At 41.8% G+C, this 24,329-nt stretch overlaps 1 protein-coding gene across 4 annotated transcripts in view; it reads left to right on the top strand.

Moving 5' to 3' along the window:
• Positions 1 to 24,329, top strand: part of CUX1 (cut like homeobox 1) — a 372,701-nt gene that overhangs the window by 132,847 nt on the left and 215,525 nt on the right. For all 4 annotated transcript variants that reach the window (XM_067537835.1, XM_067537834.1, XM_067537832.1 and 1 more), the window contains exon 3: positions 1,952 to 1,999. In XM_067537835.1, coding sequence (XP_067393936.1) covers positions 1,952 to 1,999 — 48 coding nt within the window. The remainder of the gene's footprint in view (positions 1 to 1,951; positions 2,000 to 24,329) is intronic.

Genomic DNA, 24,329 nt, shown 5'->3' with positions numbered 1-24,329 from the left:
TCTCAATCGATCAGGAAGTCGACACAGTATATCCACCCCTTCAAGTGGTGTAGCGCTGTGTCGACGGGAACACGGTTCCCGTCGGCGCAATGCAGTGAAGACCGTGCGCAGAAGAGAAGCACAGCAGTCGACGGGAGTTACGCAAGCTAGTCTGCGTAAATTGCGTAACTCCTGTCAACTGCCGTCAAATTTCCAGGTAAGTGTAGATCAGGGCTGAGCTAAAATCCCTGTATTGACTAGGTCAAGGTCATGGTTTTATACAGCTACCACAGTATTCTTATTATGATGTGGATGTGTACTGTACTAGTGATAGCCATATGATACTGTGCAAAGCCATACAATAAAATTGAAAGACTGTGATAAATTATACTTATAATATAGTTCTTCAACTAATCATATATCTTTGACATCATCTTCACCTGCATTCTGGGCACTAATCCATCACTCATGAAACAGCTCTGAAACAGCTTCTGAGAATTGGAATATTAAATGGCTTCAAACAGTTGCCGTTTAAAAAAAATTAATCTGCCAGAGAACTGTTTCCATTTCCTCAAGAAATTACACTGATGTAAGGCCCAGGATGGGCAAGGTTTGATATCTTATAGATCAGGAGTTAAAAGAAAGGGCTTTTTACCACTGGAAAAGCAAAATTCCTGGCTTTTTAGGAGGGCCTGGCTTTCTAGAAGTCTCTAAGATATTGGACCTTGAAATTTTGACATTTAAATTTTTTTAAAAGGTAATTTTTAGAAATTTATTCTGACTTCTATATTCATCATCATCATTATTATTATTATTATTATTATTATTGTGTGTAGTCTCCACATTGCAGATAGACTTACAACTATATAAACTGAGGAAGTGCCATATATGGTTCCATAATTGAGTTTTGCACTTCAAAAAAGGATTCAGCTGCTTCATTATGCATGAAGAATCTACAGAATGTCCTCTCGATAGTTACAGCACTTACATTTTGGGCATAGAATGAATTTTCAGAAAATGTATAAGTACAGCTGTTAATTAGTTAGAGTTAAAACTAGTTTAAAAGAAGGTCCTTTAAGAAATTTAGTACTATCAGACCACTGTACTGTGTTTGTGTCCCAAATGATCTTTATAGTGAAGTAATGGACTCTTCAGGCTTCCCTTGTAGTATGTTTAGGCCACATCTCAAGCCTTTAAATTTTTTTTTCTAAGGACTAGTGGTCGTCATGCTTCATAACTGAAAGACTCTTCTTTAGCAGGGGCTATCGAATAACACATTATCTGTAGAAGAACCACAAAGAACTCTCACTTTCAAAATGACTACTATATCCCATTGTTCTCAAAGGCACTGGAACCACAGCAGTCTTCACCTCAGCGAAGGTGCCGTCTTTTAAAATGGCTATCACTTCCCATTCTTAATAGAGCCAAACTGCCCTTAGTTAAGGTGGTGGCCCCAGTAGTCTTACACTCAGGGAGGAAAGAGAGGAAACTCCCATTAATGCAAAATGTCAAAAGGAGACTGACTTAAATTTAGGGCGGTAGTTGGAATGCTTTTCAGTGGACACAGAAATTTACTTCAGATCACATTAATCACTTCACTGTTTCAATAGACTTACCAGATTGAAAGAGTTCTCTGCTTCCCCGACATTACCACAGCCTTTTAAACAATTATCATCACCTGCAACAATCATAAGGGTGTACCAAACTGGAAATTATCAAATTGGAAACATGGTCCTGTTCAGAATGATTCTAGTTACACCTCTGATTAAACAAAGGTTGCCATAAAAATGCAATCAAGCTTTAATTAATATTCAAAAAATTGGGGGGAGTCAAGTTTCTCTAGTAGGGTAAATGTGCTGCTCCATTCAAAATATTTAATAATCACCTTTATTCTGATCAAACTTATTCTTTATATACTTTCTTTTTTTAAATGGTTGTTTCCTGATGGAATCCCTTTGCTTTTGTCTTGCAGGACCTGCGCAAACAGGTAGCTCCATTATTGAAGAGTTTCCAGGGGGAGGTAAGAGTCTATGCTTTCATTTAGCTTGCCACTTCTGATCATCTGCATTTACTTCAGTCTAGTATGCTGTAGCCCTTCAGTGAAACTGTATGGACAAAGGGTTCTGCCAGCAGCATGGCGCATTTTGCAGGATCAGGGCCCATGTGTGTTATGTATATGAAAAAGGAATATATTTTGGTTTATACAAATGCTTAAAAAGGCACTTGTTCATATGTTTTAGGAGTCCTTGACATAACCTAAATACATCACAAATTGTACCTGAATGCTGCAGTACAATGAAAGATAACTTGCTACCATTGAGCCAGGCAATTTAAAAACTCAAATCTTCTACCCTCTCCAACAATGCCCGCCATTACAATCCTTTTACCCCATTTTCAAATGCCTAGGAAAAAAAGATGAGCTTTACAATGTTCCTTGAAGTTCATCAGAGTCATGCTGTTATGAACTAAGGTCAGGAGCGAGTTCCAGAGCCTGGAGGTGGGAGTGGCCTTAACAGAGAAACTGCCAGCCACGCCCCTTTCGCTTGTAACAATGGGGATCCAGTTCAGGCCTCCTGCTGATCTCGGCTCTGGCACTGTGGGGAGACTGTCTCTAGGGTAGGTCCTAATAGTGAGAAAAATCGGGACAGGGTGGGGGATAATGGGCACCTATATAAGAAAAAGTCCCAAATATCAGAACTGTCCCTATAAAATTGGGATATCTGGTCACCCTAAGTCCTAAGCCATTGAATTAGTTAGATAGATGATATTATGTAATATTCATGTATTAAAATATATACAAGCTTACATCAAAGAGGGAAAACTATATATAAATTATGTAATATGTAAATTTTCCCTGAAAGTTGAAACATTAGACTCTAAACAGCTTCCTGGACCTGAATGTTTACAGGTGGTGATTGGAAGAAAAAAAAAATCTACAAAAAGTTATAACAATGTTGTTGCTACTTCTGTTCCCCTAGACTTTTTTTCTCTGTAGAATAGTCACAATTTCAGAAGTCAGCCTGCAATTATTTTGAAGCACAAGGTCCTTTCCTATGGGGAAAGGAGTTTGCAACCTGCTGCAGAGTTGCACCTTTTGACTGTGGCTGTCAGTGAAGCACTCATGGCAGGTGTCGTTTTCCCTAACAATACTTACACCTGAGAGTAGTTTTTGAATTGATTTTAATGGCCTTTAGATCAGGCTGTAACACTTTAAAAAGTAAGACACTCTAAGGCTATGTCTGCACAGCCCTGCAGTTTAGGTTGTGTGAATGGGGTGAGTTCACCTTAAGTTAGGGCAGGCCTACACTTAAAATGCTGCAGTGGCGCAGCTGTACCAGTGCTGCTACACTGCTGTAGTGCTTCAGTGAAAGCGCTACTATATTGACAGGAGAGCTTCTCCCATCAGCGTATTTAATCCACTGTGGTGAGAGGCAGTAGCTACATCAATGGGAGAATCCCTCGTGTCAACATAGTGCTATCTACACTGGATGTTAGGTTGGTATAACTGGATTTTTCACATCCCTGAGCAACTGTTTATATTGACTTAAGTTTATAATGTAGATCTGACCACAGTCCTCTTTAAACAGAACTAAAAGTTAATGTGAGCTAGGTAGATTTTAGTTTGTGACCACAGGGACCACACGGGAGAGTTAGAGCACAGCACGCTAGTGCATGCTGAAATTCATACCACCATAGTCTGAACTGCAGAGCCATGTTGCCAAACCCTGTTTCTTCACTAATATTTTTCTTCCAGTTTCCCTTTGTTGCATTGCTTCTGATGTGATAGCAATGCCAAGATTTGTGTAGAGCAACCCACCAGTATTTTAACCCCTATGTCAGCTAGACCTGCTCTGACCAGAGCTCTGAAATACATCAATTAAAATGTCAGTGGCCAGCATGTGCTAGTGCATCCACTAATGCAACACCAGGGGAAGCCATGCTGAGAAATGTGAAGAAAAGTGCTAGTGCAGAAGATGTGTGGGTCTGTCTATTGTGAAAAATCTTGGAAATAAAACAATAAATCCCTTAATTCTGTTAAAAAGAAAAACTATTTATATGTGACCTTACACCATGAGAGAGATTAGATTATTACTGAGAAAAATTTCAGTTTTTAACATTTAAATTCATAATTCTTCACAAAAAAAAAAAAAAGTACATCAGAAGGGTCTGGGTAGTGGATGTAACCTCATGCCTTATTACATGTTGTAGATCTCTTACCTCAAAGAATGGACTAAGCTGCAAAATTTTGCACTTGCTAAATGTATAATAAGCTGTAAACTGATTGTTATATGGTTGCAGTTCCCATCAGAGCACCAAGAAATTTAGGAGTATATTTTCAGTATTCTGCATAGGGAATTAAGTGCACACTCATATTTTTAATAAGGGTTACAGTTCTGATTTCTTGCCCACCCTGCTGAACATGTACCTCAAATAAGCAATAATTTCTTTGTTTGGAAGCAGTATGCTTTTTAAAAACGACTTAATTTCCTGAGCGTGATTATAAAAACATATCAAATGAAGTTCTTTTGGTATGTAATAGCATTATGTGAGAAAAAGAATGGACTAGGTAAGTCAGTTTGACAGTGAGAACTTGCACATTAAAATTGCTCTATATGAACTGACACACTCTATAAGACTCTCTCACTTTAGTTTCTAGGTTGTAATGTATTGACTGAAGTCTATGTATATGTACCACCTTTCTCTAATGAATGGAATGCTGCATGCTCAAGTATGTGTCATAAACCCTGATCCTGCTACGTTTAAAGAAGATTCTCCCATTTCGCCCTATTTATTTTAGAGAAATGTGCACTGATATAAATGTATCAATGTTGCAGCAAAGGAAACCCCTGCTGTAGACTTGCCTCACTGATGTAAATCACAGTTTGTACTGGTGAAACTTAATCTGGTAAATTACCAGAGTAAAACATGCTGATATAAACCTCATTTTTCATCAGTGCAGCATGTCTACATTAGGGCTGGTGCTGTTGTAACTGCATCTGTGTAGTTACGCTGGTGTCACTCTCTAAGACAGGGCCTTAGAAACTCCTTTTACTTCCAGCATAACTACCTTCATCACGTCAACTATATATAAACACAGAGTGGATGACTCTCAACCATGATACACTGTTTTCTAAGACATATCAGCCTTAATTTGAAATGATTTCAATAAATAAAAAAAACATTAGCCCAGTGTCTCGTCGAGCCATAGTTTACTATTTACAGTTGGTCTGCAAGTGTTAGTTTTATTTAATACTGGGCCTGAAAAAATTATGCTTGTGCCCTGATTGCAACATGTATTGTACTTGTAATTTTACAATTACTGTGAAGTTCTTCTGGAACTACCTTCCAGCGGCCATGTAAGTGTAGTTTTCCTCTATATATGGAACTGTTTTGCAGAGTTTTAAAATATTCTTATGCTGTTGCGAGTACCCATTGACTGATTGTTTTTTGGCATATAAAAGACTAGTATTAAAATCTTAGCAAAATCCTGTCATATAAGGGGAAACAAGCATTTACAGGTCTGCCGTGGGATGCATCGCTTTCGGCTCCAGTTGGGCTCCATGGTGGCTGTGATACTATGAGCATAGTTCATGCTGGGAGGTATCCTGGAGTGGAAGCATGTGAAATCAGTGGGTCAGGCATGTCTTAGAAGAGATGGTATCACTTATGTTCTCAGTATCCTTCATGTGCCTGACGTGTAGCATTCAGCACACATACCTGCCATTAGCTAATTTCTTTAAATATATTCATTGGTATCCTTCAGTAATAGATTTTTTTAGTTTGATCTCTCAAATAGCTTTCTTTATATTTCACTGCATAATATGGATGGAAATTTATAAATAAAAAAAATACAACCAGAATGTTTTGTATTCTGTGGATGTTTATCTCAATCAGGGGAAATTGCAGATGGAAATTGTTTCAATTACTAAAATATCTAGTTTCCATTAGTTGCTGGAAAGAGCTGTTTTGATGTACAGATCTTGGAACTTTAAGTAGGAGTGCAGATTTTTCATGGTAATATTTAATGTAAAAACATTGTGAAATAGAATTGAGCATACTTCACGTTTTAAAATGCATTTAAAACAAATACAGTAAGAAAATCTACTAAAGCAAGGTACACGTGGGGTATCTCTAGCTAAAAGAAAAAATGAAATTCTTTAAGTTCTGAAATGCATAGTATAGTGGTGATTGTATTATAGCCTAGTGTAGAACACATTGAGTCCTAATGTTACATATCCAGTAACAGATGAAAAAGCAGTAGATCAAACTAAAATGCAAAAATGTTACAAAACAGTTTTACACTTCCTGAGTTCTTTGGAAATGGATAGTCCACTTGAAGTATATTATTGTTTTTATTATGATATTCATTCCATAATTAAGATTGCATTTGGATTTCTCTCATAAACTATTCTTTTAAAATCCACAAAAAGCTTTGTGCTTCAAAACTTGTAGGTTAAATATTTGACTTCTGTGTATATTTTTGCAAATTTTAAGGGGAAACTTGAGCTTGTGAGGTGAGTTAAATCGGATAGTGTGAGAGGGAGAGATGAAGGATTATGGGATGATTGGGCCCATTGGCGTTTTTAGAAAATTTAGAATTTTTGTAAAGAACATCATTTTGTTTGTGTGTTATCTGGACTCAACTGAACTCAACTTTCAACCTTAACTCTTTTTAATCAATTTTTGTTTGTTTACAATCAATAAATTGAGGTTGCTTCCTGTTAACTCTTCAGTCATTATATCCTGGATTACATAAAAGGCCAGAATGAATAAACTGGCCAGAGTGTTTTATTATCTGATTATACATTTTTTTCCAAGTTAGGCAGGAAACACCCTTTAGTTTTCCAAATAAACATTGTCCGAACACAATGCATAGTAAGTTGCAATGGGTTATCACGTTTATATAAGCAGATGAACACTTGCACATGAAATCCTAAATGTAAAGCTTTATGTTCTTAGCCTGTGCTTTCTGTTATAGAAATAAATTTGCTTTGTGGAAAATTAATGTCTGAATCCATATTTGTGATGTCATCAAGTAGATATTAAGTCTGGGAAAGGATTTCCTGGGGTTATTAGCATTCTTTTCATGTGGCATAGCAGTACTGTCCAACAGTAACACAGTAATCCCTAATTTGGAGCATCCTTTAAGGCAAAATACTCTGAAAGAGTAGACTGATCTTCTGTGACTGCCATTTCTAATTTTCTTCTTTCAAGGCAAGTAGTTTTAGGTGTATTACCATTCTGATGAGAGCATTCTGGCTCAGTACTTTATTTGAACTGCTCTTTAAGCTATTTATTTGGTCAGTAGAGTAATTTAGTAATTGTCTATATGCAGAAACAGGAGTTGAAAATATGATCAGATTGGTGTACAGGAATTACTCATCATACCAGTGCTTTAATGAGTTTGTAAACAGAATGGCCTGAAAGCTTCAGTCATCTATCTGTTTTTGTCTCCTGCTTTTGTCTCCTGCATTTTGTAGGAATATTCCTTGGCTGATATCGATCTTTTCTTTTCTTTTTTTAAAATTTTCCTTTTGTTAAATTTACAAACCTGATTAATACAATTTCTTTCCTGTAAGTTTACTCCAAGATGACTTAATTAGAATAGCAGTAGAACTATGGTTCAAAATTCAGGCCAGTTTCATAATTGAAAACACATTTTCTTCTCAAAAGCTGCAGCTGGTTTGGTTCTGCTCATGCAGAAAAGGATATAACCTTGCATAACATAGGAAATGAACGGTTGAGAGAGAAGCCAAATTCAATTTGTCAGATATTTTGAGGATAAGTCCATGATCTATGGAAGCAGGGGAATGAAAAGTGTGTGTATGTGGAAAGCAGCGTATTCAGCAGTCTATTAATCATGGCTAGCCTGGGTGCTGTTGTGTGCTGTTGCATTAGCACTGATTCTAGTACAGAAGCTGGAGAGCAGCCAAGCACTCCAGAAGTTAACCTCTTAAAGACCCTGAGCTGCTTTCTGTTGAATAAATGTAATTTTGTGGTCAGAAATAAATGCTTGTGATGTAGCAGGAGCTTTGAAAACAACAGTGAGGCAAAGCTATTACAAATTGCTCTGTGTTGTGGAAGTCAACAGCATACATCAAAATTCAGAGCTTTCATCTCATTGATTTAGGCCCAAAGCTTTGCAGTTTTTCAATAAAAGTCCTATTAAACAATTGTATGTAAGACAGTGTGGAGCAAATCTAATATTTCCACTAGATAATTATTATCTTTAATGTTCTTTCAGCAGCTGTCAGTAGAGTTTTTCTTTCTTTAACATGAACACAGAAAAGGTTTCACATACTTAATTTTAATCGTAGGTTATGGTCCTAAACTGCAAAAGAAAATACACACTGAGCAGGTTGGAACAATAGTGGTGCTGTTATGTTTTATTTCCTTGGTTTATACAAATGCATAAATGATCAATTTTGGCTAGATTGGTTGCAATTTAAGCAATGCCTTTCCCTCAGGAAATTTAAATATTTTTAGACATCTGGAAAGAGGTATGTTCTCTTCTTGATGTGAATTGCACCCATTAACATCAATAAGAGTTATGCACATGGAGTGGGTGGAGAATATGCCTTTGAGAGAAGAGAAATATTATATTCAAAACTATTAACTTTACAAACTATAGACTCTATTATAAACCAAATTGTTTAACCCCAGCATACAAGGGGAAGGGCGCAACTAGCTTCCTCATATCTGTTATACCCCCTGCACATGCCACTGACATTCTTTCGCCTCCCAAATTACAACGGGCCTTATTCTTTTTCAAGTAGTATCCTTATGGGTACTCCACTGTCTGTGTTCCTGCACTGATAATAAGAGAACTTTGGTAGCAATGACTCTTGGGCCTGCACATGCACTGTCTCTCTTCATGCTGCTTCACGAGGCTAACCGTCCTCAGTTCCTTCTTAACCACTCTGGCTAGAGAAGAAGCCTTTAGCTGTCTGTTAAGAGATTATTAACTCTCCTTTCCATTTGTTAATCTTTAGTTTTAGAAACATCTTAGCTTTCTTCTGACTCTTTATTTGGCCATACCTTTTTAAAAAAAAAAAAAAAAAAGAGAGAGAGAGAGAAGAAAGAAAGAAAATACTTTTTTTTTGTTGACCCCCGGTGGGGGGGACTCGCCCCTGGACAAGAGTACGCTCAGCTCTCCGGGCTTCAAGAAGTGTTGCACTTGCAGTAAGGCGGAAGTCATCTTTATGGAGGTGGTCTCTGACCCCAATCCTACGGCGGGTGTGAGTCTTCCTCTCAGTCATCGACTTTGAAGGACAGTGGGTCAAAGAAACAGTCCTCTCATAAGTTGAAAAAGAGAGCGCGAAGTCCCCTATGTGAGCCCAGGGATAACCAAAAGCGATTACCGTCTTGCTCGGTATCCTCGGCATTGCTGGCACTGATATCATCCAGCACCTATGCCTCACGTGCCCCTCTGTTGTCAAGTGAGGGATTGGAGAGTGAGCGAGAAGGAGTTTCTCAACGCTCTTCTCAAGCACCATATGAAACCCAATATCAACAGGGTCTAGGAACGTACCATCAGATAGCACTGCCGTTATCTTGGTACGGCCACTCGTGGACACCTCCACCAGCCCCTATGCCACTGCAGTGGCCATACTGACACCCCTGGGTGGTGCACCGACAGCCTGCCTCAAGTGCACCAACCATTGCTCAGGAACCTTCCAGGCATGCTACCTCAGCCACAGCATCGTGAGCCTCAGAACCTCAAGTAATGGAGGAACAGAAGGTAGACACAGAAAAGGAGGAGGTAACAAGCAAGGCCATATCCTCCTCCTTCGCTGGACAAAGCAGTCATGCTGTCACCTCCTTCCATGGCGGATGACTTCTTGTTCTAGTAGCTGGCAAAAAGAGTGGCCGACACCCTCCGCATATCATTAGAGGAGGTTAAAGATTCTACTATGTCATCAATATTCTCCATGCTTCAACTGTTTCCAAAATCACCCTCCCAATTAACATGGCCATCCTAGACCTATCTTAAGACAGTGTGGCTTTGGTGGTCTCGAGATGGAAGCAGGTGGACTAAAAATGTGTTACGAAGGAATCAGAGTTCCTGTTCACCCAGCTGCCACCCAATTCCATCATGGTGGACACTGAGCTTCCATGGCTGACAGCACCACTCTAGGACAACACCCTATGACAGAGACTGCAAGTGTCTTGATCTCTTTGGTGGGAAGGTGTACTCCTCGACCACCTTACAGTTTTGAATTGCCAACTACCAGGTGCTCATAGCAAAGTGCCACTACATGAATTACAATAAATTAAATTACTTTATTGATTAACTGCTGGATAGCTCCCGAAACTCCTTCAAGGCTTTCATTTAGGAAGGGCAGCTGGTTGCAAAAACATATTTGCAATCAACCCTTGACACTGCTGACACGGCTGCTAGGACCATTTCCATAGTTGTGGTGATGAGATGGGTGTTGTGGCTTCATCTCTCGGGATTCCCAGAGGAGGTACAGACGTCAGTGGAGGACATCCCCTTTGAGGGTGTCAAGCTCTTTGCTGAGAAGATCAACAGGATGGGTACACATTTAAATGGTGTCTCAATGTAAGGCAAATGGTCAATTGTGAAGATACCCCTCCACATCCATCTCTTCAAATGAGTGGTCAGGCGCATCTGCCCCCATTTCTTCTTGCTGATAACAGGATCACATATGAAGATAGCCTGCCCGTATTATATCAACTGCCAGGAAGATGCCAGACCGCCCTGCCTATGCTCGTATGTGATGAAACTATGGAAACCACTTTGTCCGTGGCTTACCACCTGGGCGCGCACAGCTTGATAGCAGACAAGCTCAGTCACACATTCCCACACGACTACAAGTACTTTACGACTTGTTCGCATGAGGGGAAATACCCTCAGTAGATCTGTTCATCACTTACCAGAACAAGACGTGTCTGCAATATTGTTCCAGGGTGGGGATCGGTCAGCACTGTCTGGGTGATGCTCTCTTCCTCCTGTGGGACAAGGACTTTCTTTACCTTTCCCCTCCATTTCTTCTTCTCCAGAAGGTCCTACTGAAGATAGAGGGACAGAACTTATGTAATTTTGATTACTCCCACATGGCCGAGACAGATCTGGTACCCTTACCTGATGCAACTCTCAATGTGCCTAATTTCCATTCTGCCCACTCCGCATCTTCTGTCTCCAGACAAAGCTTGTACCATACATCCCAACCTGGGGGTCATCAACTTCAAGGCATGGCTTCCACGTGGTTCCAGGACCTAGAGAGATCATGCTTAAAGGAAGTGCAAGAGGTTCTACTGCACAATAGAAAGTCCTCCACATGACGCATTTATCTGCAGAAATGGTCAAGGTTCCAGAATTGGTGCATGTCAATCTCTCCAGTGTCAGCAACTCTTCTACATGTTCTGAAATATGCCCTGACCCTTAAAAAAATCAGGGTTTTTCCTGAGCTCTCTGAGGATCCACCTAACAGCTGTTACAGCATTTCACCAATCCATAGAAGAGTACTCAGTACTATCGCACCTGACCATTAAAAGGCTCCTTAAGGAAATAACAAACCCCATTCTCTCACCCTCAACTTCCTACCCCCTCGTGGGACTTAAACCTACTGCTGAAAGGACGGACTAGCCCCTCCTTCGAACCTATGGCCACCTGTTGGCTAGCACACCTATCGATGAAAACGGTCTTTCTGATTGCAATTACCTCAGCTAGAAGAATAAGGGAAGTAGCAGCTCTGATGGAGCATCCCCCATAAGTGTTCTTCCCAGATAAAGTTACATTCAGGACATAGCCAAGTTTCCTCCCTAAATCGTCATCCTCGTTTCATATGAATCAGTGTATTCACCTTCCCGCCTTCTGCCCTAAGCCTCACTGAGACACTATGGAGGCTACAGTACATACCTTAGATATCAGGAGAGCCCTGGCATTCTACCTTGAAAGGACAAAAGCCTTCAGAAAGTTCCCTAAGCTATTCCTCTCTATGGCGGACAGATCTAAGGGCTCACCCATATCAGCCCAAAGACTCTCCAAATGGGTGTCGAATTGCATCAGATAGTGTTATCAGATTTGTAACATGACCCCTTTGGACTTGATCCATACACATTCCACAAGATCGACCTCCTCATTTGTCCCCTTCTTTAAGGATGTTCCGCTCTCAGAGATCTGTAGAGCAGCAATTTTGGCATCAGTCCACAACTTCGCAGAACATAATGCGATCACCAAGGTCTCTGCCTCTGATGCCATCTTTGGCTCCATGGTACTATCATCTGTGACTAACCGGATTCCGAAGTCCCAGCCCTCCAAGGGGGGCATTGCTTGGATGTCACCTACAGTGGAGCACCAATAGGGACACTGCTCAAAGAAAAAGAAATTACTCACTTTGTGCTTGTAACAATGGTTCTTCAAGATGTGTGTTCCTATGCACCACATGCAGTCTATGAAAGCTGCAAGGGGTATGACTTGAGCTTCTTGGGTGCAGCTCTGTTCAGTGCTTAATTTTGTAATGAAAGAGAAACTGGGGCTCAAGCAATTTTTTTACTTTCATAACTGACATGGCAAGCCTGGAGGTGCCGGGGCTATGAAGAGCCAAGCCTAGAGGTGCTGGGGCAAGCCAAGCACTGGCTCTGGTGTGATGATGACGACATCTCATCGGGCCACCCAATTATTATGGCTGGGTCTACATTAAAAAATTGTTGACCTAGCTACGTCACTCGGGTGTAAAAAAATCCATAATTCTGGGCGACACAATGCTAGTTTGATGGAAGAATTCTTCCATTGACCTAGCTACTGCCTCTCGGGGAGGTGGGTTAACTATGCCATCAGGAGAACATCTCCTGTCGTTGTATTGAGTGTTTACACTGTAGCATTTCAAGAGTAGACAAGCCCTGTGACTGCAGACTGCCTGGAAACCCTTTGGTTTTTCAAAGGCCTAAATCTTTAATTTAAAGAACTAAAGTCTTGTTGTAGCTGTGCATTTCATTCGCTTTGTGCGCGTGCAGCAATTGGAAGGTGCAATTGTGGCATATGCAGGAATACCTGAGCTACCTTTTGATCGAGTTAGCTCACTCAAATTAGCATTATAGCAGTAGTAGTATGGGCTAGCTGCCAGAGTACAATCCTACCTAGAACCCTGAGTACGTACTCCTACAGCTAGCTCATGCTGCCACCTGTGTCACTGTGGCTACGCTGCTAGTTTTAGTGAATTAGCTCAGATATACCTACACATGCTGTCCCAGTTATAGTGTAGATGTGCCCTTTGGCTGAAGCTACAGAAACCCCACTCTGGAGTTCCTAATTTAACCCTGAATAATTTTGTCATCTTAACCACCCCACAGGTGCAGTGGGTGCAGTGCAGTAACTGAGATAAATCCCAAGCAACTGTGATTGGTTTGGGGAGGATTAGAGTCACAGTTTAAGCCCCAGGTGTGCACAAAAAAACTTAGGAAAAAAAGTTGGTTTTATGAACACATCTTTTTTTTAGAAGTGCTGTATCTCAGGAACCCCTTATTCAAATTACCCCATATTTGGACCACTAACTCTACGCTGCACCTCTGTCAGGCACAGCAAATTTAAAAACAGAGTCAGCATGTGTATTTTAGAGCACTTAAGAATAGTTGTCCATTAAACAGTAAGTAACTCTCAACCTTCACTATAGCAGAGCTGCTCTCTCTACTTGTTAACTGTTTTGTTTAGGGGTGTGTATTTTCCCCTATATTTATGGGAATAAGCATCTTTATGTAACAATAACTGCATCGACATTAAGGGTTGTACTGTTTTAACTATACAGATTTCAATCAGGTGTAGCTAAAGGGTTACTGCTGATTAGAGGCTGGGATGGGAGGTTGGAGGACAGGTTAGAGAACCACTCAGCTTAGCATGGAGTTACTTCTCATGCTGGGGAGTTGGATGGAGCTGCATATCACAGACATTCAAGAAAATGGCTTCTGTGCTCCCTAATTGCATGGAGGGCTTGGCATCATGCCCTGTCCACTTTCTAACATGTGCCCATTTCGGTCTTACACAATCATGCAAAGAGGTATATTGATACTGGTGCTGGGTAAGTGCACTGATCGCACTGTGCATTGCTCTGCATCATGTGACTGCTGCATAAGCCCCTGCTGAGCTGTATGCACAGGTGCAAATCTCCCCTCAGCCTCTTGCTCTAGGCTACTTACGGGTATGGAGGATCAAACACTATAGGCTGTTAATTCTTGCCAGTTATCTGTGTAGCAATTAGTTTGCTTGTGTTCCAGATATTCCCTAGTTGGGGCAGATTAATACAGGGTCCATGGGGTCCAAGTCCAGCCAGAGTTAGAGGGGACCTGAAAACAGTAGTGACTTGAAGGCAGAGCAGTAGGTGGCATGAGCAGTGCAAAGTACAGTATTGTCATTCAGTTGTAAATCCCTAATGGTGTGGGCTGGGCAGGAGAATCAAAGACTTCAGAAGTCAGAGGACGACAAGAGTGCATCCTGTGGCCCTGAGAGAGTATGCCCATCTCCAGGAAGGACATGGTGGTTGACCTGGGAAGAACAGAGGATATCTGGAGATGGAAGTGGGGAGAGGTTTTCCAGGCTTAGAAGATAAGTTTGCCTTGGGGACAGAAGAAGTGGAACTTTGGAGGATCTGAGCCCCATTTATAGTATCATAGAAGTGTAGGACTGGAAGGGACCTCAGTAGGTCATCTAGTCCTGTCTCCTGCATTCAATGCAGGATTACGTAATAACTGTTCTTAAAAACTTCCAATAGTGGAGATTCCACAATGTCCCTAGGCAATTGTTCTTGTGCTTAACTATCCTAAGAGTTAGGAAATTTTTCCTGATGTCCAATCTAAACCTCCTTTACTGCAGTTTAAGCTCATTGCTTCTTGTCCTGTCCTTAGAGGTTAACGAGGACAATTTTTTTGCCCTCCTCTTTGTAACATTTTATGTACTTGAAAACTGTTATCATGCCCCCCTTCAGTCTTCTCTTTTCCAGACGTAACAAACCCAGTTTTTTCAATCTTTCCTCATAAGTCATGTTTTTTGGATCTTCAATAATTTTTTGGTGCTCTCCTTTGGACTTTATCCTATTTATCCATGTCTTCCCTGAAATGTGGCACCCAAAACTGGACGCAATACTCCAGCTGTGGCCTTATCAGTGTGGAATAGAGTGGAAGAATTACCTCTCACGTCTTGTTTACAACACTGCTGATGATGCATCCTAGAATGATGTTCACTTTTTTTTTTTTGCAACAGTTTTACACTATTGAGTCATATTTAGCTTGCAATCCACTATAACTCTCAGATCCCTTTCTGCAGTACTCCTTGCTAGGCAGTCATTTGGCATTTTGTATGTGTGCAACTGATTGTTCCTTCCTAAGTGAAGTACTTTACGTTTGTCCTTATTGAATTTCACCCTATTTATTTCAGACCATTTCTCTAGTTTGTCCAGATCATTTTGAATTTTAATCCCATCCTCCAAAGCATTTACAGAGCCTCCCATCTTGGTATTGTTCGCAACCTTTATAAGTGCTATAAAGTGCTGTTTTCTAAATCCATTGATGAAGATATTGAACAGAATTGGACCCAGGACCAATCTGTGCGACACCCCACTCGATATGGGTTTGACTATGAGCCACTAATAACTATTCTGTGGGAAAGGTTTTCTAAACAGTTGTGCACCCATCTTATAGTAGCTCCATGTAGATTGTATTTCCCTAGTTTGTTTATGAGAAAGTCATGTCAGAGTGTATCAAAAGCCTTGGTAAAGTCAAGATATACCACATCTACTGCTTCCCCCCCATCCACAAAGCTTGTTATCCTGTCAAAGAAAGCTACTAAATTGGTTTGACACAATTAGTTCTTGACAAATTCATGCTGACAGTGTCTTATCTTCTAGATTGCAGATTGCTTGCATGATTATTTGCTCCATTGTCTTTCTGAGTATTGAAGTTAAGATGACCGGTCTGTAATTTCCGAGGTTGTCCTTATTTCCCTTTTTATAGATTGGCATCCAGTCCTCTGAAATCTTTCCCATTTTCCATGAGTTTTTGAAGATAATTGCTAATTATTTGATCTAATCTTATCTTTAATCTGTTCCTGTTGTCTTTATGACAACTAGCTTTTGATCAAACTGTAATGTGCAGGTAAATGTAACTAGTGTACATGTCTTGAGGACTGCATTACTCAATGTTGCACACCTGTGCACGACATTAGAACAACTGTTTTCAGTGGCTTCCCTTGTTTCTATTATAATCCTCCATGTTTTAAAATTTAAATACAAAAATAGCTATGTTAAAAATACATCCTATGCTGTAAGCAGGTATAGAAACTTTTTCTTAAAATAGTCATTAAAATCTTTTTAGGTCTGTGTCTGGTTATTTGCATAAATTAAACAATATAGTTTTTTTTACTGTGTGTTCTGTCACCTGTGAGTTTCTAATTAAAAATAAAAAAAATTGCAGCCCATTGGTTCCTGATGGAGCTAATTCACTGTTGCTATTAAAAAGGGAAGTTTTTAATCTTAAAAAAGCCTATATTGTACCTGTACAGTAAGTGGTCTCTAGCATGCATTGTATATTGCAGAGCTGTTAGGATGTATCACCTTTGAAATCGACATGTTAATGATTTTAGATTAAAATCATGCCTAGCTCCTATGTAATGGTTCCAAAGAATGACTTGTATCATTGCTTAGTGTTAATAATACCTACCAGCACCACTGTTTGATTTCCAGGCAGTTCCTCCATTACGGCATGATTTAAAATGATGGCATGGTTTAACAAAGTGAAAAGCATGGTGACAATCCTTTACTATCTAAATGGCACTTCAAAACCCCAAAGACATTAAATTCAAATTACGTTAAAAAGAAAAGAGCTAGTTTTTTAATACAAAATGACAAGAGTAAAGAAATTCCTACTTGAGTCTGTGTGTGCACGTGCTGTGTGTGCATTTACCCCCTTAACTCTGTTGTACCCCAGGTATTGCTGTATACATAGTGTCATGTATTAGAGAGACCTCTGCAATGGGAAAAATGGGACCAATAAAGGTATTGCTTTTATTTAGTTGTATACAACCTAAATGACGTGGCAACGTATATTTGTCAGGAATCTATTAAATTGAAAGCCCAAATAGTGAACTTATTTCTATAATTAGTCTTTGAAAAGTTAATTGGATATACGGGTCATTTATTTTAAAATGGTAAATTAGTTGCAGATTGGGTACAGTACAGTAAAAGGACATTTATTCCTTAAAGGATATTGGAGGGTTCGTGAGGATGAATATCATGCGTGTACATGCCGTAGTGACATGTAAAGGGATCAGGACTAGAAAATTCATATTAAATCTCCACACAGGTTATGCATATTTAATGTATTTAAGTGCTGCTAACATTACTATAATTATTAAAGCACTGACGTTTTCATTGAAAAATAATGCATAGAAGACAAATATGATCCGTTCCCCGATGAGCCATATTTGGAATACTGAATTGTTAAAAAGTTATGTATGTAATGATCTAACTGTGATCAATGTTGAAAGTCTCAGGCCCTTCAGCTCCTCCATGACTGTCATTGCCATGTGCTTCTTTCTCATTCTGCATCCAGAGTTTTTACCATTGATCATGTCATCAAAACCATAGCTATTGTTAAGTTTCAGTGAAAAATGCATTGGTGGCTGGAAATCCCAACTTCCCCATAGAAAGACTTGATCTCTGTGCTGTACCTTTAAATTCTAAAATGCAGCAGTGCAATGTTCAGTCTGTGACTGTACTGTATGAGAAAGTATTTAGTTCAGTACAGACTGTTCTCCTGTGCAGTCCACTCCTTTCAGATCAGAACACTGAATTTAGGGAATGTGTAGAGCAGTTCAGTCTCAGACTTTCAATTAGTATTGAATTTCCTCAAAACATAAAGTTAGAGATAACAAGTTAAAGTGATGGGTTTCACCTGGTCTGTTTGAACTTAACTAGAAACAGGTCTGCTGTAACTCGGGTAGAGGGAGGTAGTTTTAATGTAAACCTGTATTTAATCTTCCTAGGTTTGCTCACTAAGATAGTGGCCAGATTGTGATCTTTGTTACCTCTGGATTTACCCACATGTAAGTTGAGTGATTCCATTGGCATTACTCTGGCTTTACCTAGTGTAAGAAAGATCAAAATCTGACCCAGTGTATGTACATTAGGCTGTCCAAGCTAGTAGGGTGGTATGCCAATAATTCAGCTGTCACACTGGCGACTGAGGATTGGGAACAGATTAAGGAGTCTCACTAGTCTAGCAGACAGATAATTATGGAAATGATTTCTTCTGTCTGTGGGCTGAACTTTGAGCTGTATTCAACAACTCATGAAAGAGCTTGACCTTGGAAAATAAGGTGGACAGGAGGAGGATTGCTCACACACTAGTTTCTTATTTCTGTTATCTCCATATAGCTCCAGTGGTATTTTAAAGATGAACAGTATGCTAAGGAGGGAAAATTGCTAACACACTAGTAGTGTCTTATTTCTGTTATCTCAATATAGCTCTGTGGTATTATCAAGACAAATAGTATGCCAAACTTAAAAGTGAACATATGCTTATGGGGGTGGGGAGTACAGGGGTCACTGTTGTTTCTTTCTAGTCAGAAAAGATTTAATGTACTTGGTTTAGATCAGTGGCTCTCAACCTTTCCAGACTACTGTACCTCTTTCAGGAGTCTGATTTGTTTTGCGTACCCCCAAGTTTCACCTCACTTTAAATACTACTTGCTTACAAAATCAGACATAAAAAACAAAAGTGTAACAGCTCACTATTACTGAATAAATTGCTTACTTTCTCACTGTTACCATATAATTATAAAATAAATCAATTGGAATATAAATATTGTACTTACATTTCAGTGTATAGTATATAGAACAACATAAAAAAGTCATTGTTGGTATGAAATTTTAGTTTGTACTGACTTCGCTAGTGCTTTTTATGTAGCCTGTTTGTAAAACTAGGCAAATATCTAAAAGTTGATGTACTACCCCCAGAAGACCTCTTAGTATATCCCTGATTGAGAACCACTCCTTTAGATAAGTTAAGGTTCACTGCTGAGCTGATCTCTGGGATCCCACAAACCAGTTACACGAGAAGAACCTCAGTGCCACAGTCTTCCATCCCTCAGAGCACGGCACCACACTTGGACACAGATTCGGACCATGAAGGATCGCGCACCTCGAGCCCTGTGGGTTTCACCCCACCCAGAACAGAGGCCCCTTCCCCAGAACAGAGGCCGAACTCTTCCTTATCGTCACTGCATGAGGCGGTCATGGGACCCTCTTCTGTGGTGCCAATGGATGATTTTAAGGAGCCCTAGTACTTATTGAAAAGGGTCTCCTCCAACCTGGGCCTCAAGATAGAGGAACTGGATGAGCTGGCTGACAAGCTATTTGGAATATTGGCCTCAACAGCTCATAGTAGAGTGGCCTTACCAGTTCATGAGGGGTTGTTAAACTAGCCAGGGCCCTGTGGCAAGCCCCGGCCTCTCTGCCCCCCACATCCAAGAGGAGAGAAAGAAAATACTATGTGCCGGTGAAGGGTTTTGAATACTTTTATACCCACCCTGCACCAGGATTCCTGGTTGTCACAGCCACCAACAAAAGGGACAGGCAGGGGAAAGTCAGCTTGACCCCTAAACATAAGGACGCAGAGACTCGACTTATTTGGTTGAAATTTATTCTACGGCCAGCCTGCAGCTACTAGTGGCGAACCAACAGCTGCTGCTAAGTAGATACCATTTTAATATTTGGCAGTCGCTGGACAAGTTCACAGACTCGTTGTTCCGTCCTCCAAGCAGGAGTTCAAGGCCATCTTAGAAGAGGGGAGATTGGTAGGCCAAGGCATCCCTGCAAGTGGCTTCCAACGTGGCAGATTCTGCAGCCAGGCTGATGGCCTCGGCTATGTCGATGAGGCGGGCATCATGGCTCCAGTCCTCGGGTCTCCTGTCAGAGGTCCAGCAATCTATCCAGGACCTTCCTTTCCATGGCACAGCTCTCTTTGCCAAGCAGACTGATGCCTGACTGCATGGCATGAAGGACTCCAGGGGTACTTTACGGTCACTCGACCTCTATATGCCTTCTTCCTCTAGAAGGAATTTTAAGCCCCAGTATGAACAGTGCTCTAGGAAACATCTCCGCAGAGACTCCTGTAAGAGGAAAAACAAGGCTTACAAGAGGCACTTGGGCCATTCATCATTTGCTGGCCATTGTCTGGGCTCTAGCCGTCATAATGGGTGGAAAGCAGGCCTTTTGAAGGTGCGCCCAGGAGCGACCTACCAGCTCTTTCCATAGATCCAAACCCCCTTTTGTTTTCTTCTCATTTAGCCCGTTTCTTCCCAGCTGGGCTGCTATAACATTGGATGGATGGATGCTCAGCACAGTGGCTATTGGTTATACCCTTCAGTTTGCCTCATTCCTGCCTTCTCCCCCGCCCCCTTCAGGGACCCCTCTCACAAACAGCTCCTCGAATAGGATATTTGAGCACTCCTGCAAGTGAGTGCGGTGGAAGAGGTTCCCAGAGACCTTTGAGGGTTTTTCTCCCATTACTTCTTATTTCCGAAGGCAAAGGTAGGACTGAGGCTTATTCTGGACTTAAGGTGCCTGAACAAGTACCTCAGAAAACTAAACTTTTGCATGGTCTCCCTAGCCACCATCATTTTCTCTCTGGATCCAGACGACTGGCACACCGCTCTCAATTTAAAGGACACCTACTTCCATATTGCAATCTTCCCCTGGTCACAGGAGGTGCATGAGATTTATAGTAGGAGACCGCCACTACCAGTTTGCTGTGTTCCCCTTCGGCCTCTCGACTGCGCCAAGAGTTTTCACTAAGTGCATGTCGGTGCTAGCGGCCTACCTCAGGAGAAGAGGAGTGTAGGTGTTCCCCTACCTGGGTGATTGGCTCATCGGGGCAGGTCAAGGTCCCAGGTCCAATCCAGCATTTCAATCACCCGAAGTGTTTGTCAAGCGCTGGGCCTCCTAATAAACTAACAGAAATCGGTGTTATTCCCTGTGCAAAGAATAGAATTTATTGGAGCAATGCTGGACTCATCCAGGGCCAGGGCATTCCCTCCAGAGGAAAGAGTCCGAGCAATGACAGAGATTATTACCCGCATTTTGGCTTGTCTCCTCACAACAGCGAGGGTGTGCCTCAGCCTGTTGGGCCACATGGCAGCCTGTACCTATGTGGTCCGCCAGGCGAGGCTGCACTGCAGACCCCTCCAGATGTGGTTGGCATCAGTTTATTCTCCGGTCAGGCACCACCTGGACAGGATACATATGTTCCCTCCAAAAATACTTACCTCCCTGGTATGGTGGTTGAGTCTGGGTCACATCCTCTCGGGAATGCCCTATGAAGTGCCTCAGCCATCGGTAACTCTGGTCTCTGATGCCTTGGACCTGGAATGGGGAGCTCACATTGGTTCCCTCAAGACCCAGGGCACATGGGCCTCAGAGGAACTGGGGTTACATATCAATATCAAAGAGCTCAGGGCAATTAATCTAGCCTGTGCAGTCTTTCTGCCACATCTTGCCAGTAGAGTGGTGCAGATTCTCACAGACAATATGGCCTCCATGTATTATATCAATACAAAGGGGGGCCAGATCCCCTGCCCTATGCGTAGAGACCATGCGTTTTTGGGACTTCAGCATCAGCCACAATATTCACCGAATAGCCGTCAACAACTCTTTGACGGACTGTCTCAGCAGGTCCTTCTGTTCTTGCCACGAGTTGTCTCCCCATCCGGAGGTAGCAGCTCGCATCTTCCAAAGGTGGGGCACTCCCTGAGTGGACCTCTTTGCCACCAGGGCCAATAGGAAGTGCCATTGCTTCTGTTCTCATCAGGGCTTCAGTGCAAGCTCCCTCACCGATGCTTTTCTCCTCCCTTGGTTGGAGGGGCTCCTGTATGCCTTCCTGCTGATACCTTTGATCCACAAAGTCCTCCTGAAGGTCTAGAGAGACAGGGAGCAGGTCATCCTTGTGACACCAGCATGGCTCAGACAGCATTGGTTCGGGATCCTGGTAGAGATGGCAGGATCCAGGCATTGGACCTTGCCGCTATACCTGGACCTTCTGTCCCAAGATCAAGGTCACCTGCTCCACCCGGAGCTGGCCTCCCTCTACCTGATGGCTGGGATGCTCCGTGGCTGAACTGGGAGGAGCAGGCCTGCTCAACTCAAGTTCAGCTTGTGCTCCTGGAGAGCAGGAAGCCATCGAGTAGACTGGCTTATAGGGCTCAGTGGAAGTACTTCACCTGCTGGGCAACCGAGTGTGACGTGTCCCTGGCAGAGGCATCGATCCCAGCAATTGGAATATCTGCTCCACCTGAAGCAAGGAGGATTGGCCTTCTCGTCAGTCAAGGTCCATGTGGCGGCCATATCTGCTTTCCACTTCTTGGTGGGAGGTAGAACAACCTTCTCACATGAAATAATGACTAGGTTCCTCAAAGGTCTGGATTGGCTTTTCCCATCGATAAGGGTGCCTTCCCCTTAGTGGGACTTGAACTTGGTCCTTTCCAGACTCACCAGAATGCCCTTTGAACCTATGGCCTTGTGCTCCTTTATGTACTTGTCCTGGAAGGTCACCTTCCTGGTTGCTATCACGTCTGCCAGGCGAGTGTCGGACATCAGGGCATTAACATCGGAACCACCATATATGGTGTTTTGCAAGGACAAGGATCAGCCACACCCACAGCCAGCTTTTTTTGCCTAAGCTGATCTCCCACTTTCACCTGAGTCAGGAGATTTTCCTGCCTGTTTTTTGCCTCAAACCAGACAACTCCAGTGAGGAGAGGCATCTGCACTCTCTTGAAGTGAGGAGGTCCCTGGCTTTTTACATCGACAAGACTAAGCCCTTTTGTTGCTCTACACAGGTCTTCGTGGCGGCTGCAGATCAGATGAAGGGCCTACCAGTTTCCTCTGTGTCTTTCTAAATGGATCACTGCCTTCATCTGGGTCTGTTACGAGCAGGCTGGAGTCACGCCTCCGGTGTCCTTGACAGCCCAGTCAATGAGAGTGCAAGCATTATCTGCAGCCTTCCAAGTGCATGTCCCTATATTGGACATCTGCAGGGCAGCTACCTGGTCATCCATGCATATCTTCACATCCCACTATGCCTTGACGCAGCAATCCCTGGACAATGCTGGCTTCGATAGAGCAATGCTTCAAGGGTCACGTCCATGAACTGCCTGCCTGCCTCCGGAGACACTGCTGGTGAGTCACCTAAATTGGGAATGGACATGAGCAAGTACTTGAAGAAAGAACAGTTACCTACCTTGCAACTGTTGTTCTTCGAGATGTGTTGCTCATATACATTCCACACTTGTGCACCTTCCCCTCAGTTGGAGTTCCAGCAAGAAGGAACTGAGAGGGAGGGGAAGCCGATGGCATCTATATGCGGGCATATGTGCATGCCGCTGCACGGAGCGCTAGAGCCGGCTTGTACCGGTACCACTAAGGGAAAAAGTTTTCCAGCATTGGTGCATGTGGCGAACACACACACCTAGATTGGGAATGGACATGAGCAACACATCTTGAAGAACAGCAGTTACAAGGTAAGTAACTGTTCTTTCTCTAATGTTAATTTGGTTTAATAGTTATAATTAAGTGTCTTCTATATGGAAAAGTTGCAAATAGAGAGAAAATTGTGTACAGGAACATTGAGGACTAGAAGTATAACATGGTACATATGGCCTTTCAGAGCTTTCATTTATATACCCAGGAAATACCTCTTCATCTGAACCTCAAAAAGCTAGCTAGTGGCTGCCATATCTAATCTTTCTGCTTCAAAAACATTGTTTAGTTCTCTCAAGCATTGATTTATACCATCTTATGCTTTTCAGGCTTTGGCAATTTGTTCCAAATTCCAGTTTCCAAATATTCTTTGTCTGAAGATGCTCTTAGTGAATTACTTATGTACTCGTTCCCTCATGAACATCAGCCCATCTGTGGTTTCTTGTCTTTGAATTAATAAACAACTTATTCACAACCATTTATTCCTTGCTTTCCAGTGTGTCTCATGACCTGTGAGATTGCACTGTTTTTCCATAACCTTTTTTGGTAAACTGTAAAAGCCAAGCTTAGCCAATTTTTCTTGAGAATTTGTATCTTCTCCCCAAATCCACAATCATTTTGCCCTCTGCTGCTTGCTTTTGATCTCACAAATACCTTTGCTTTTTTTAACCTGACAAGAATTGCACAAAGTAGGTTAGGTTCAGATGTCCATTATATCTATGTCAATTAGGTGCAATTCCACTGAAGTCAATTGAGTTACTCCATATTTTCCTGGGTATATGTGAGATCAGAATTTGGCTCATTGTTCTAATTGCAGCCTTGTATTGTATTGTGTCAAAATAACTTCTGTCTCTACAACCTCTT

Source organism: Emydura macquarii, unplaced genomic scaffold (genome assembly GCF_026122565.2).
Source record: "Emydura macquarii macquarii isolate MOO-44397 ecotype Brisbane River unplaced genomic scaffold, CSIRO-AGI_Emac_v2 contig_450, whole genome shotgun sequence".
NCBI lineage: Eukaryota > Metazoa > Chordata > Testudines > Chelidae > Emydura > Emydura macquarii.
Note: the sequence above shows the minus strand (reverse complement) of the source record. Positions and strands in the feature narration are given on the sequence as shown.